This window comes from Mesoplodon densirostris, chromosome 4 (genome assembly GCF_025265405.1).
Source record: "Mesoplodon densirostris isolate mMesDen1 chromosome 4, mMesDen1 primary haplotype, whole genome shotgun sequence".
In the NCBI taxonomy this organism is placed as follows: Eukaryota; Metazoa; Chordata; class Mammalia; order Artiodactyla; family Ziphiidae; genus Mesoplodon; species Mesoplodon densirostris.
This window is the reverse complement of record NC_082664.1, coordinates 184,405,838-184,421,249: the sequence shown is the minus strand read 5'-3', so window position 1 is coordinate 184,421,249 and position 15,412 is coordinate 184,405,838. Positions and strand designations below refer to the sequence as shown.

Genomic DNA, 15,412 nt, shown 5'->3' with positions numbered 1-15,412 from the left:
GTTTGACTGGCACCCAATCTACTAATACATTTACTCTGCCAGTGTTTTATTATCAGCAATTTACAGTACAACCTAAGGGCTGGACATAGTTTGGGGTGTTGAATATCTTCTTGTGTTAAGTCATGCAAACAGCAGACAATAGTTGGTGAACAAATCTGCACGAGTATCATCTCACAAGTTTTTTCCTGATGAATTGATGCAAACGCCATCTGTTTCACTGAAGGTAAAAGCACCAGTTCAAATCTTCTACCTTTAACTTACTATGGATTCCTTCAGGTTATCATTCAAATCCTTTTGAAATTCTATTTTACATGAAACAGGCCTCCTTACCAAGGACAGGTTCTGCAACAGCATTTTAACGTCAAACTCAGAGCTTTAAAAGCACTGCATTTTATAGTGAAAGCTTAGAGAACAAAATATCTAGAAGCTGGAAGAGAAAGCTAAGTAGTTTTCATCCTACGCAGCAGTGTTTATATTCATCACACTGGCAGAGCAATCATTATAGTAAACCCAAGGGGATACTCTGGCATCTGTCCCCCTTTGAACACACAGAATTAACAACGCAGATTCAGTCATTCAACTGAAATATCGAACACCTCACTTCTACCCCATGTAGTTTGACACTGAGAATAACGTAGAAGGACCAATCTGAGATTTTGTTGAATATTTAACAGTAGCCATAATTCCTGCAGTTGATAAGTACACACACATCTCAGCAGAAGCAATCCATAGCAAGCAAAAGCTATGTCAACACAGGGGCAAAATCTTGCAACACAGATTTAACCAAATGGTACATGGCTGTAGCACAGGAATTGGAAACTTCTACTGTAAGAAAAGGGAGCATTAACATCCAATTGCTAAAATGTAGTCTCAAACTCCACTTGCATTGCACTCTGTAATGTGATCATAAAAAAAATCATCATTTCACTATTATAATCCAGAAAAAAACATAAATATATTTTAAATATATACACATAAACAATGGGAAATATTGAAACCAGGTAAAGCCCCCATCTGCCCTTCTTTTAAAAAACTTCTTCAGGGGCAATTATTCCCTGGGTAAGCTCCATATCCTGCAGTAATACAAAACCCCAATTGCGTATCTGTTATTCCACAATGAAGTTGGTTATATTTTGAGAGTAGAGAGTATATTTTTATAATGTTTGAACAACGGTCATAGGAACCAAGCAAAATGGAGTATTTCGGTTGGTTAAAGTGAAAACACACACACACACACAAATCATCTTCCTGTTAATTTTATAAAAATGCTTATATCTTAGTAGGAAGATGGCAGATTAATAATGCAAACAGTTATATAGTAAATTAAGACAAGTTCTAAGTCTAGTGAGGAGAAAAAAAATGAAAGCTGCATAAATACCTCTCTCTGCCTCATCTTTCAGGAATGAACAAAATGTAGTGTTGATTAATGTCCTTAGAGCTTCTGTTTATCAGAAAAAGTTACTTCTGTGGTCCTAAAAAAATTCCCTCATTAAAGTTTCAGCATTGTTTCTAGGCTTAATGGAGATTGCTGACCAAGTTTTACACCCTTCAGAGTAGCAAAATAAGGCAAAAGTACTGCTTATGAAAGGTCTGATAGCTTGACATACACCCAAAAGGGAAATATGATGGGTAAAATAAATGTTCAAAAATAAGACACTCTTGTAGTTAAGGAATAATTATGCTGACAACTTAATATAAATTATGAGAAGCAGAGACAGGAGGTATTGTAATAAGCAAGAAATAGAGACTGGAGATAGAAATAAGGGGAACACTCCATATTTGTCTATTGACATAAAATATGACATATTTCCAGATATACTGAAAATAATAAGGTGAGTTATATGCTTGTTCTGTAGAACTAACATGTACCATTAAAGTTAATGAGCTGCCCTCTGTGTGTTCCCTACAATGAGATGGATTTTAAAACTAGAATATCTTAGTCTGATTTCAAGACATTCTCCAGTTTTCCACAATATGTTTGGGGAAGTCACATGGTGATTACAGTAGTATTCCCCAGTGAGAACCTATTCAGTCTGCAAACATGTATGAAGAGTTTACTATATGGAAAGTACTGGGCTGGGGTGAAATGGGAGGATGAAGATGAATAAGACATGATCACTCTTCTCAAGAAGGCTGACTCCACAGGAGAAATTTATTCACTGGGAGAACCTGATTCATGAAACAGGGGTCTAAATTGCAGGGCTCAAAAGCTTTATTCAGATCACAGCTTGATATTTTTCCCCCAGAAGTGAAATGTATTGACATAATTTATTTGGTTTCCACAGAGTCAGAATTTGCTTTGGATGTTTAATAAATGTCTGACTCATACAAACCCCTTATATTCATAAATATATATATATTTTCTTACACAGACATTCCATTGTGCCTAATGGAGAATAGGTGGGCCCAACCTGAATGGTATATAAGGGTCCCTTGGTTATTCTATACGTTTGATTTTTTCCATTTATCACTTTAAAGTTCCAGAAACCAACTTCATTTATTATAAAACTTGGAAATCATTAAATAGGTATCAATTATAATTATAAATAATTACCTTTCTTTGCCCCATTTAAAAATTACATATTTGCATGCATTTTTATTTGCTGAAGACTAGTGTGAGAGAAAATATAATGGGAAAGATTTTCATTACATGAACAAAAACTTCATGTAAATTAGAAAAATGCAATAGTCTTACCAAGATCTTAACGCAAAAAGAATTATTTGTATTTGAACTATCATTACAGGTAGAGAATAACTTGACTCTGTATTAGAATGACAGCTACTTGTATTGCAACTCAGAAAAACTACCACAGGTGAAAATTTAAATGTCTCTGCTAATGACAATACTTTACGTAGCTAAAAACGTCCTAAATTTGTCATAAACATTTGTTGCTTTCTGTCTGAAAGAATGGCAAGTATTAAACATGGAACTATGTAATCAATAAGTTAATATTTTACTGTTGACATCAGAGTGAACTATTCAAATAGCTCTATAAATTAGTGTATTTTGAAAATAAATAGCATACCAGTTTAAAGTGAAATTTGAATATATGCATTTATTTTCTTAAGTTTTTCTGGCTGGAATTATTTATTTAAGAACTACTTTTGAAAATCACTGAAAGTTCATAGTTTTGTGTTAAACAGATATTAAGCCAAGAACACTAAATTAATTTTCCCCTCCAGTGCTGCAGCAAATCACTATTAATACTATTGCCTGTTAATATAAAGCAGAAGAGATGTTTGTTTTTCTCTACAACTGTATTCTTAAAATAAGCAGAAAAATGCATATTATAGTTTTAATAAGTCTGAGTACAAGTCAATTTTCATGCTTCATCCAACTTTCTAGTAATTCCTAAAATGATCATCTTAAATACTCTGGAAAGCAATTTTTATGTTATCTAGCAGTTAAACGTTCCCTGTTACTTCGGGGTTCTCACTTACTATACCTTTCACAGCGGTGCAGTGCTGCGACAACGGACGAGATCTCTCAGCTCAGGTAGCTCCCCCTCTCCTCTTTCTGAGTGAATCTGCCCTGCCTGAGCGCATAAAAGTTCACGTCACTGCATTTATGAAAGGAAACTGGTGTGCCGGCCAGAGCACGTGGTATGGACCCGCGGCGTTTCCAGGCCCACCTCTACCCCTCAACACAGCCTTCTCCTGCCCTGGTTACATCACCTGCGAAACGCTGACAGCATGTGCTCTACCTCACCGGGTTTTGCGAGCATCACATGCCGCCACGGAGGGAAACCTGTGCACAGCAGTACTGCTCGCTAGAGATGGAGCAAGCTTAGGCCGCCCCTCTGCACTTGACCAGGTACCCGCCATCTGAGATCTGCCCCTTAACCCAAGGACAAAGACACCGCCAGCAAAGCCGCGTGGAGTCTAGCTAAGGCCCAGGGTGCCTCTTATTAAAAAAGAAAAACCTCCCAAACCCGCTTCTGGCCCTTCCAGCCCACCTACTAGCTCTGCCAGGAGCGGTCAACTTGAAAGGTATCCTGTAACTTGACCTTTAACATGGGGCCCCAATGTGGGGTGCCCTTCTGCCTGGTTTTCAAAGTGTGGTGCGGCCAGCAGCTTACGCATCACCCCAAGAACGTGTTAGAAATACAAAGCACCGTCCCCGGCCAGGACCTCCTGCGAAATCCGGGCTGGGTGGGGGGCGGCGGCAGCGTGTGTTTTAACGAGCCCTCGGGCGACCCCGACGCAAATCACTGCGGGGTAGTGCCCGCTGGAGTCACGGCCGCGTGCATGGCCCGCACACCTTCTCAGAGCTCCGCGCTCGCCTTTGCCCTGCCCTCCTTAGCGAGCGCCACACGACCCCTGCTGCGCCAAGCCTCCGGGAGACGGTCGGAGACGCAGAAACTCCCCAGACCACCGCTCCGGCCCTGGGCCCGCCCCGCACCAGCCTCAGGCAGAGCGGCGGCAGCGTCCGGACGGCCGGTCTCAGGCCCACCCGTGCCCAGTGGCGGGAGAAGCAGAGCCGCCGCTCAGCCTCGCCGAGGGAGGGCCGGGGCTCGTGGGCCCCGATTACCTGCACTAGCGTCATCTGCGAGCCCAGCGCCAGGAGAATCTTCTCCGTCTTGGTGGGGTACGGATTGTCGCGGTGCTTGTACAGCCACTGCTTGAGGGGCCGCGCCATGTCCTGCAGGGCCTGCCGCTTGTGCCTCACCTTCCCGCCATTCTGCCGGGCCCTGGGACACCGGGAGAGGAGGGGTTCCCAGTGAGCCGCGCCGGCCGAGCGCGCCCGCCGGGCCCCCGGGTTCGCACGCGCTTCAGCCCGCGTCGACCCCGGCCCCGCGCGCCCGGACGCGGAGGCCAGGCAGGGGTGGGAGCCGCACAGGGTCAGAGCGCGCGGGGCCGGCCCGGGTGGCACAGGACGGGCGTGGGGCGGCGAAGGCCACCAGGTTTATACGGAAAAGGGGGAAATGCTGAAGCCAGAGCTTAGAGGTTTAGGTGATCTGAAGGAAGCTCTTTTGTTATTCAAGCCACAGACCTGAGCAGCAGGGCCGGCACCGTCCCTCGCCTGCCTGCACCGCGCCCTCCAGGGGCCCTGGCCTCAGGGGATGAGTAGTGGCTGAGGCCGGCTCTCGAATGTTCTTTCAGGGGCTTCCCGTCGCCCACTGGACGTTGGGAACAAAGCAAGGAGTGATGGCCGCCCCGCTGCCCTGGTTCTCTTCAAGCTCTCCCCTGTACCCTTTGATCCTCGTGTAAAGGGGAAGCTTTCCAAGGAGGGGTTTGTGGAGGAAAGATGCCGAACCGAAAACAAAAACACACACGAAAAAGCGAAAAGACAAAACTCAAAACACTGTAGGGCGCTTTTCACAACAAAAGGGCGAGCTTAAAAGTATGGAAGGTCTGTCCCACCGGGTAACGTAAAAAGACCTCGGGAAAATCATATTCCAAGGAGGAAGAGCGGGAAGCAGCCTGGAGCCGGGCCTCGGCGCTGCGCTCCCCAGCGGCTCCGCGAGGGGTCGCCGCGCCGCCGCCCGCGCGCCCAGCCGCTCCGCGAGGCTCGCGCGCCTGCGCCGCAGCCTCCGGGACTTCTGCCTCTTTAAACACTTTGAAATGCAATTCCATCCGTGAGGACTGGTAGTAACATTTTGACGAAACCTAATCTTTATTTCCTTAACCAGCAACGCCGCACAACAAGCAGCTGATGCAATCTTCCAGGTGGACCGGCCAGGACGGCCGCCCCTCCCCCCGCGGGGCGCTCCCTGAGCCGCGGGACGTGGCGGGGCTACAGACGGCCCTCCTCCGCAGCCGGAGCCGCCGGTGGCCCGCGAGCTCTCGCCCCCGCCCACCCCACCCCACCCCCGCAGCCCCTCAGGCCGCTAAACCGAAACCCGGCCCGGCAGGCCCGCAGGCCCCCCCGCCTCCGGGCTCGCGGCGGGCCCCGCCGAGCCGCGCGCGCGTCCGCGGCATCCTGCGGAGGGGCGACCTTCCCAACACCTTGGCCGATGCAAGGCCCTCTCGTGACACAAGGGGGGAAGCCCACGGGGCTGGCCTGACCTGGGGGGGCGGGGGGGACCCCCAGGGGAGCCCCGACTGCTTGGCCCTGCTCTGCGCCCGTGCATCCCGCTCAGCCCTTTCTGCCTCCCCAGCGGCCGCGCCTCCGTACCCGCGGTCGGGAGAGAGGCACGTAACCCCCGCCCCCAGGTCCGGGCATCTGAGGACTAAGAGGAGGTTTCAGGTGTCCTCAGTTTCCAACGAGCCTCTTTGGAGCCCTTCTGACGAATCGACCCCCCACACTTTGAGCAACTACTCCCTTAAAATGAGAATGCTCGAACCCAGGAGGCGGAGACCACTCCTCCCGGAAAACTCGGGGGCCCTAAGGCGCAGGCCCCGGTTGTCACAAGCACGCCCAAGCCTCTCACCGCCCCCACCTCTCGCGGAGCGGGCGGGGGCCCCGGGAGGGTGCGCATACCCGGTCCTCCGGTGCCTCAGGCCCAGGTTGTCCTTGAGGGGCGCGCCGTCCGTAATGCCCACCTCGGGGCGAGCGTGCGTACTGTCCAGGACGCCGCCGTAGGGCCTGCCGCCCCGCTCCCGCTCCGGAGCCCCGCGGTCCTCAAAAAGCACGGCGCCGCTGAGCTTGTTGAAGACGATGGTGTTCATGGCGCGCGCAGGCAGGGCCGCGCGGCGCGGCCGCAGCGCCTTGGGGCCGGGCCGGCGGGAGCTCCGCAGGGCTCGGGTTCTAGGAGATCAAGATGCAGCACATTACTCGCCGAGAGCACTCACCCTCCTGAGCGTCCCGAGCCCCGAACCTGGCCGCGGCGCGGGGCTGCGGAGCCCAGGGGAGGAGCGGCGCCGCCGCACCTGAACGCGGGAACCCCCGCCTCCCCCTGGCTGGTTACACCGCTCCGCCGCAACGCCCGTCACCCGCACCCGAACGCTCCCGGGGCAGGTACCCATCCTCCTCTTAGCCCTGGCCACCCAGCCCCCAAAGAATCTCAACCGGCAACAGTTAACACGCGGGGGCGAAGCAAAGTGACTCCTCAAGGAGCCTTGCCTGAGTTGGTTTTAATCTGGATGAAGCCCGCTCCGGAAAGCGGAGGGCAGGCGCGGGGCCGCGCGGGGCTCTTCAGTCAAAACGGAAGACTAAAGCCTCTCAGAGCTCCCACTCGGGGTCGTAAGGAGGGGTTGGAAGAAAGGAAAAATTGGGGGAAACATGAACAACCGCTTTCGCAAGCCCCAGTCAATGAGTCCCAGGCCGCACTGGGATTTCGGGGATTTGCATGTTTTCTAGGTCCTGGATGGTTTGGCTGAAACCCCTGCGTCCCTTTTCCGGCTACAGCCCCTGGCGTGGGGGTGAGGGCAGGAAAGTTAGCAGATTCCAGAGCTAGAAAGTGAACTGGCCTCAGGGACAAATGCACCATGCCCTCCCCTCCCTCCGAGTCTCCTACCACCCTGCAGCCCGCTCCGGACGCGCTGGGTCCGGCCCCCCGCCCCCCACCGGGGCCGGTGGCCAGTGCTGTCCTCTTCCGCAGCGCGGGTGCGAGCCGCGAGCTCGGAGTCCTTCCACACCCACCCCTCTCTGGGGTCTCGGGGAACCATTTCAGAAGTTGCTAAGGCGTTAAAGAGCGGGAAGAGGCGCCGCGGTCCGCGCACCGCCGGGCCTGCGGCTGCCCCCGTCGGGAAAAGCCGCCAGCTCACCTCCCGGGTCGTGGCGGCCCGGAGCCTCTGCCCGCCGAGCGTGAGCGTCGGGGGCCGGTCCGCGCCGCCGCGGAGCAGCCGGGTGACCGCCCGGAGGCGCGCAGCAGCCCCAGCCCACCCTACCTCCCCGACTCGCGCCTGGGGGGCAGCTCGCTTTGCTTCCGAGCTGCCCCCCACCGCACGGCCGAAGACCCCTCACCGCGCCCCGCCCAGGCGAGGGGCGCCACGCCCACGCGCCCACGCCGGACGCCCACGCACCCACGCCAGACGCCCACGCTCGCTAAGCCCCCCCCCCGCGCCCCGCCCTCCGGCCATCGCAGCAGCGGTCGCGCGCGACGTGTAGGGCTGTGACCGCAGAGATTAGACGACGGCCACCGTCAGTGCTCGCGGGGAGGTGAAGTCAGACCTCTGCTAGCTGCCCCCCGCAGACAGGTACGTGCCTGGGCAGTCCGTGCAGCCTCCGCGGCCGTGTGAGAGCAAAGGTCCGTGTTCGCAGCCCTCGTTCGAGGCGTCAGGAGGCGCCTTGTTTTTCCTTTTAAATCCGTGCGCTCGGTGATTTGCGCTCAGGCTGTTCTATTTGTGAAGCAACCCGTTCCCAGCCGCGCTGTCTGTCCCCACCTCAACCCTGTCCTCCTGTCGGCCACGGCGTGTTTTCCCGGCCATTGCGCCGCGAAGCTTGCCACGCGGACCCTCCCCACTGTCCCAAGCACACGCCGAGGTCGCAACCACAGACCCTGGCGCTGCTGCGTCTGCAGGCGGCAGGCGCGGCCAAGGGCCGAGAGCTGGGTCCCCGCGCGGTCCCCAACGCCGCCTCTCGGCTCCCGTGCTCCCCACTTACCCGGATTCACTCCACACTGTGGCTTGGGGAGCTCCCTCCCTGCGGAACCGCCCCGCCCCACGCCCGCGAACCAGGTGGGCTCCCCGGCTCCTCGCAGACCCTCGGGCCAGCCTCGGCCGCCGCCCCCACCCCCCTTCGGGCGCGTCCCCAAGGGCCTCGGAGGGAGGTGGGGGAAGGGCGGGGAGAGCCCAGGCGCGCGGAGCAGAGGGAAGGAGCGGCTCGGGAGCCGTAGCGCGCCTCCCTTCCCGCGGCCCCGCGCCGGGAAGCGGCGACCGCGGGCTGTACCGGTGGTGGGGGGGCCCGCGGCCGGCGGCAGGGCGGCTGGCTCTCCCGCGTCGAGGCTAGGCGCGCTCCCATCCCCGCCGCATGTTCTCCGCGCGGGCTCCAGCGCGCTCACCGCGGCCACCGCCGGCGTCGCGGCTTTATTTACCCAGACGGGCGCGCGCGGCCCGGGAACAGGAATAGCGAGGCCTTCTCATGTTTCCTGACTGCCCGGCCCAGCCGGCGAACATCCTGCGGTCTCGGTATCCATGTTCCCGGGCCGGCGAGAGGAAGCCTCCGCGGGGACCGCTGTTAACCCTTGCGGAGGAGCCGCCGCCGCCGCCGCCGGGCAGCCCCCGGCCCGCTCCCGGCCCGCCGAGTGCTCCGCAGCCGGGCGCGGCTCCCGGAGCCGCCGGCCTCGCAGGCGCGCAGCGAAAGGGGCGATGGCCTTCGCACTTCGGGGAGCGACTGGAGGAGCCGCAGCAGCGCCCGGCGCGGGCTCTGGGAGCTGAGCGGCTGCGGTGCAGATCCCGTGTCTTAGCCGGCCCGAGCGCCGGAAATTTCACCACGCGTGGCTAGGCTGGAGGGGGCACTGCGACGCGCCCTTTTCCCCCCTCGCGGTTAGCTGGAGGGAGGTTAGTTAGAGCTCGGTTTGTACCCGTAACGCGTGAGAACTGGTTGCAGAAGGTGCTTGCGCCCCTTTTCTCGTGTCACTGGGCTTCTGCGTGTCACCAAGCCAGGCACGCAGTCACCTTCCAGAGACAGCGCTGGAGAGGAGGGAGGCAAGGCGGGGTCGAGGCGGGCCCAGGTACTCAATCCACGGCGACCCAGGTGTGGGAGAGACGGCGAGTGCAGGCAGGGCCAGGATCTGCATGGAGCAAAGGGGAGGGAACTTGGAAGAATCCCGAGCCTGGACACAGTGCAAGGGGTAAGAATCCTATCAGATTCTCTTAGAGGTGATACTTGCCTTCCCACTATCACCCCAAATATGAGAGTAGCGAAAGCTGTGGTTTAGGTGTCACTGGAAGCTCGGAGCTTCTCGCAGCCTAGGTGATCGATCCTCTCGGCGCCGAGCGCACCAAGCCGTCCGCGTTCTCGCCGCGGGCCTCACTGCGGCAGCGACACCTTTCATCTCTTTTTAAAGAGCAAAAGTAGATTTCCCCCAAACCTGAAAGTTATGACATCATTTGTTCTTTTCTCCCCTAAGGGTGGCTGGCCATCCTGGCGCGGTGGCCCATCTAAGGCGCCTCCTTTTATTTGGCCTGGAAGTGGTTAAAATGTACAGTAAATCTGTTATTTCCAACACTAATCGCCCCCGAATTTTCCAGTATGTTATACCCCCAAAACGTGACTGCACACCGGGCAGGGGAACAGTCTAAAGCAGAAGGACGCGTGGGTTTAAATTTTCGCGCATCTGGCAGATAAATACTGTCGTTTGATCCTGTTTCCAGATGTCCTTGGTTCTATTTTATCGTACGGTTGGTTTGCGGTTGTGGCGCTGCCGCATCTTGCCCTTGGCGCTGCTGCACTTGACTTCTGCAGGGTGGGTTCAGGGCAGACGTGCGTCTACAGACGTCGCCGTGGGGACTTAAAGTCAGGGATACATCATAAAATTTCAGCCACCGACTTGCAGCGAATAAGTTTCACAACAAAAGCAGATCTAAATTATAATTCAGAGGAGGAAAGAGAATGGTTCTCATTTAAAGACTGTGACTGATGGTGGTCACCAGACGTTATAATGAAACCAACTGTAACACGCCCTTCTGACATTTATTTTGCTCAGCTGTGCTGGATAAAGTGCCAGGCATGTTTGCCGTTGCTAGCAATTTCACAGCATTCTACTGGCTTACCTAGCTGTTTGCTGTAGTATATAGGCCAATAGAGGACAAGTGAATTTTGTTGTTTTAGTCTTAACTGTATTTACTCAACTTTAAAATGCATTTTGAGGACTTTGATTTAAGGCATTTTTACATGTAATATCATTACAAATCTGATATATACAGCAAAAAGTCTTTCTGCAAAATATTTTAAATTTGTTATAGGAATAACATACACCTTTGTCTCAAATTAAGTCACTGAAAAATTAATACATTTTAATTCATTTAGACTATAGTTTAATAATTAGAGTCCATTTTAAAAAACGAAAGAACAATGGAGGGTCCATTTTAAAATGAAATAGTGTGGAGAATCTCTCTCTAATATACAAATGAGCATCTGTTGTGTGATAGACCAGAATTTTATTTTTGCAAGTGTCACCCTCTATGCAAGAGAGAAATTCCTTCTTCCTTTTAATGCACAATACAGATCCATTTATCATTATCTTAAATTTCATCTCTTCCTAAAATGAATTTTACTCAGCTTCTTCTGCTATATTCCAGTCTCAGTATGTGAAATACTGTATTATAAGCCTCAGAAGTAAAGCTTTCAGTTTTAGAAAGCACTATTAGAAGATTTAAGAAAGTGTATGTAGTTTGTGGGCATCGGCCACATATGGGGGAAAAAACCCAAAACTTAGGTTACAAGTCACAAGACTTGAGCCCTGATCTTAATTCTGATTAATTTGATGTTGGTTTAGGCTGAATCTACTGAAGTGTAAAATGAAGATATTTAGTTTTCCACAAACTTGCCTTATGCTACTAAGATATTGTTTTTTCAATGTGAAAGTAACAATTGCTGTTGCTAAAACTCGAAAAATGTTAAGTAAGAGCATTTGGCAGAAATCTTAATCCAGTCTATTGGACTTTGAGTGTAGTTATAAATGTAAGTAATGTTAACTTTCTAATAAAGAAAAAAATAAGAAGCCTACATTTTAAGCCTTTTGATATTTTACCAAGGAACCTGACATTTCAGAACAAATATTGGTCAAAGTTTTTGAAAATAATGATTGCTTTTAAACTCTCTTTTCCAGTTATTACTTATAAGCAATGAAATGAATTACAAAGCCAGGGAATGAGTGTTGCTTCCCCTCCAAATGGCATAAAGTAGTAAATTTATGAACAAATAGCCGTTCCACCTCACACTCGGCCAGTTTGCCTTGTAAAGCTACACACTGGAGTGTGTAAGTGGACCAACAGAACAAGCAGTGAGAGACTCCGCTGCAGAAACATCCTGAGTGAACTAGGAAGATGGATGGCCCCGAAGTATCTCACTTTTGCTTTGTTTATAATTTAACTTTAATTGCATACATAGTACAGAATAAATGCTCTCAGCGAGGGCCTTCTCCATAAATGCGCCCTCAAACATCAAAGAACAGAGCACAAGTGAGACTTCCTGTCCAGTCGGCTGCCACTCCTGAGAGGCAACGACCAGGAGGTGGGCATCCTTTCGACTTTTTTCCACACAGTCACGGACATGAATACAAACAGATCATTATCATTTTGTTGTGTGAGTTTTTGAAATCAGTGAGACCGTACTTTACATACGTGTACACACACACACAATATTAAACTGAAACTTGATTTTTCTCTCCCTGATTTCATAGAGCACTTTCATATTGGTCCATATAAATGGAACTCCATCTTTTAAACTGGTACATAATGCTCCATAATCTGTTTATCCATTCCCTTATGAACGTTTCTGTCTTTTCAGTTTTCACTATGATAAACATTAAATACTCTTGTATATGATTCTTTCTGTACGTGTGTAAGTATTTCTCAAGGCATAACTACATAGAAATAGAATTGCTCAACTGAACAAAACAGGATTTTAAAATTTGGATAGGTCCTTACAAACTTCCCCCCCAACCTCCAGCCCCACAAAGTCCCCGTTTCCTCACATGCTGTGTAGCATTTCATGTGTTTGGTCTTCATTATGTTTCCCTATATGATGAGTAAAGTAATGTCTCATTGTTTGAGAAACTTTTCATTTATTTATAAGCATTTGCATTTCTTAATTGAAGAAATTTGCTTATATCCTTTGCTTATATCCTTATTAGATGCCTTATTCATTTATAAAAGTTTCTTTAAAAAACACTTTTCCGGGCCTCCCTGGTGGCGCAAGTGGTTGAGAGTCCGCCTGCCGATGCAGGGGATACGGGTTCGTGCCCCGGTCTGGGAGGATCCCATATGCCGCGGAGCGGCTGGGCCCGTGAGCCATGGCCGCTGGGCCTGCGCGTCCGGAGCCTGTGCTCCGCGACGGGGGAGGCCACAACAGTGAGAGGCCCGCATACCGGAAAAAAAAAAAAAAAAAAAAAAACACTTTTCCATGAAATATATACTTTATGTATTGACAATATGCATTGAGAAGACTGCCTTTTATCTAGTTTGTCTTTTGCCTTACAGAAGGCTTAAACATGAGTAAAGGTCAATAGATCTGTCTTTTTCTGTATGGAGTCTGGGTTTTGTACCTTCCTCACAAAGGCTTTTTCTATATTTTCTTCTAATACTTTAAAAAATTGTTTTCACTCAGCTCCTTAATCCTTTTGGAATGAATTTGTGTATGTTGTAAGGGAGAAGTCGAATTTGATTTTTTTCTTCTCCAACTGAATGGTCAGTTATTCCTATGGAATTTATTAAAGAGTTTCCCCCATCAATTTGAAATAACTTTCCTCATATATGTGGTGAATTCCTTTCCATATGTAGGTTGGTCTAACAAGGCTTTGAGAGATGTTGCACCCAATAGACTGTAATAAATTTAATCTTCACATTTTTAAAACCATCTTGCGCTCCAAAGACTTCCAATATTATTCTGTTTCTAATTTCAGAACATGTCAAGTATCGGAATAGTAATGTGCGTGGCCTGGTTATGTTTCCAATTTAGAAGGCTAATTCAATCTGTTTTAGGATGAAGGTGCCGTTTTTTCTGTTGTGGTCCTGCTCAGAAACAGGAGAGTAGTTTCAGGCAGCCATGTTCTTCAGAATAGAGTACACTGATTAGAGCTCTTCAAACACACCATGTAACCAAGTGACAACCAACCACCAGTAACATAAGGTTATTTGTAAAAGTGATGATTCCCTGCCATCCGTGATTTGAAAACGGAAGTTCATCTTTCTTCTTGCTCAATTCCTTATGGAATATGAATTAATTTTTTTTCACAAAGCAGCCAGTCAAGATGAGAACCTTCGATATGATTGCAAATTAGGCAAACTCACTCTGGACAAAAATGCAAAAACTTTATCACTGAAATTTCTAGAAAACATTAGCTACGTATAAGTGCAGAAAGTACAGGTAATAAGCAGTCAGCAGAGCTGAGATCCAGGTGGGTTAATGTCTTTTTCTACTTCATAGAGCTTGAGACAGGGCCTGAAGTAGAAGACAGACCCTGCAGTCCTAACTAAGACTCCGTCTTTTCTATTGATTCCAAAATATCTTCAGTAACTGCCAGCGAATACTGAGTCTTCACTACATGGGTCCTAAGGGGAACCTGGACAACATTTTGTCCTCAACATGTTCATTGAAATACAAGAATTTCTTGCAGAAGTTTATTCTAGCTTGAAAATCAATTTGCCTTCACATCAAAAAGTGGCCATTTTAATAAATATAGTGAAGACTTTTCATCATAGGCTAGCATGACTCTGTATTTGGAACCTAAGGGACTTAAGGTACTCAATAGACTTTTGAGATTTAGTTACTGTGTGTACTCCATGCTGTATCAGGCTTTTGGTTGAACCTCACCCCCTCCTGTCTCCATCCTCCCTGCTTTCATTTTCAGCCTCATTGCCTTCATCTCTGTGTAAGATTTTTTTTTAATTTTTATTGGAGTATAGTTGATTTACAATGCTGTGTTAGTTTCTGCTGTCCAGCAAACTGTGTAGGATACTTGAATAAGTTCACCAAAAGAATGCACGTGAACAAAAGTGATGTGTGCCACTTCTGCTTACTATACTTAAAAAGCAATTGCTTGCCCTTCTTTTTAGCCGCTCCCTGTTACCCTGTTACAGAGGGCTGGAACATGGATGTGGGAGCGGCCCAATCTGCCAATCAGATAGCAACCTGGAGAACAGCAGAGCCAGCGCAGGATGAAAAGAACCTGGGGCCTTGGATGGACCACTTGAGTGAGATCTCCTTGGCCTGGGCTCAGCAGATTATTTCTGTAAAGCGCCAGGTAGTAAACGCTTTAGGCTTTGCATGTCATAAAGTCTCTGTTCAGCTTTGCCATTTGTAGTGAAAAGTAGCTGTAGATAATCCTTGACTCTGAGTTGTGGGGAAGTTCCAGTAAAATTTTATTTAATGGACACTGAAGATTGAATTTTATGAAGTTTTCATGTGCCACAGAATATGCTACCTTCGATCTTTTTTCAGCCATTTAACGATATAGAAACTACTCTTACCTTACAAACAGGCAGCAAAGCTAGATTTGACCCCAGGCTGCGTTGTTGTCTTCTACCCACACCCCCTGCACCGACCTAGGCTACTGAGCCCTGGACTGTAGGGAGACAAGGAAACTTCCTTTCCTTTAAGTCACTGTATTTTGGGGTTTCTGGATAAAAGAACTTAGCCGGTACCCTATATAATACACACCTGTGCAAAGATGGTCTCAGTCACCATGGGTGGACTTGGGTAAGTGCTTTTTACATGGCTCGAGGCTGCCATAAACAAGAACTGGAAGGAGATGGAGTGACAAACTGCCTTCCCCTCTCTTCCCCTTCGAGCATGCTGCGTATGTTTAGAGAATCAGTCTGACTATTTTCACAATAGTTTATGCCAGGTACTTTTCAAATTTTA

The 15,412-nt window shown here is 49.7% G+C and overlaps 1 protein-coding gene across 1 annotated transcript in view; it reads right to left on the bottom strand.

Annotated features, from left to right (window-relative positions):
* MKX (mohawk homeobox) overlaps positions 1-6,612 on the bottom strand; it is a 58,920-nt gene extending 52,308 nt beyond the window's left edge. Inside the window, exons 1-2 of the mRNA XM_060095516.1 lie at positions 6,425-6,612; positions 4,532-4,691 (exon numbers count right to left, since the gene is read on the bottom strand). Coding sequence (XP_059951499.1) covers positions 4,532-4,691; positions 6,425-6,612 — 348 coding nt within the window. The remainder of the gene's footprint in view (positions 1-4,531; positions 4,692-6,424) is intronic.
* Positions 6,613-15,412: the final 8,800 nt, after the last annotated feature.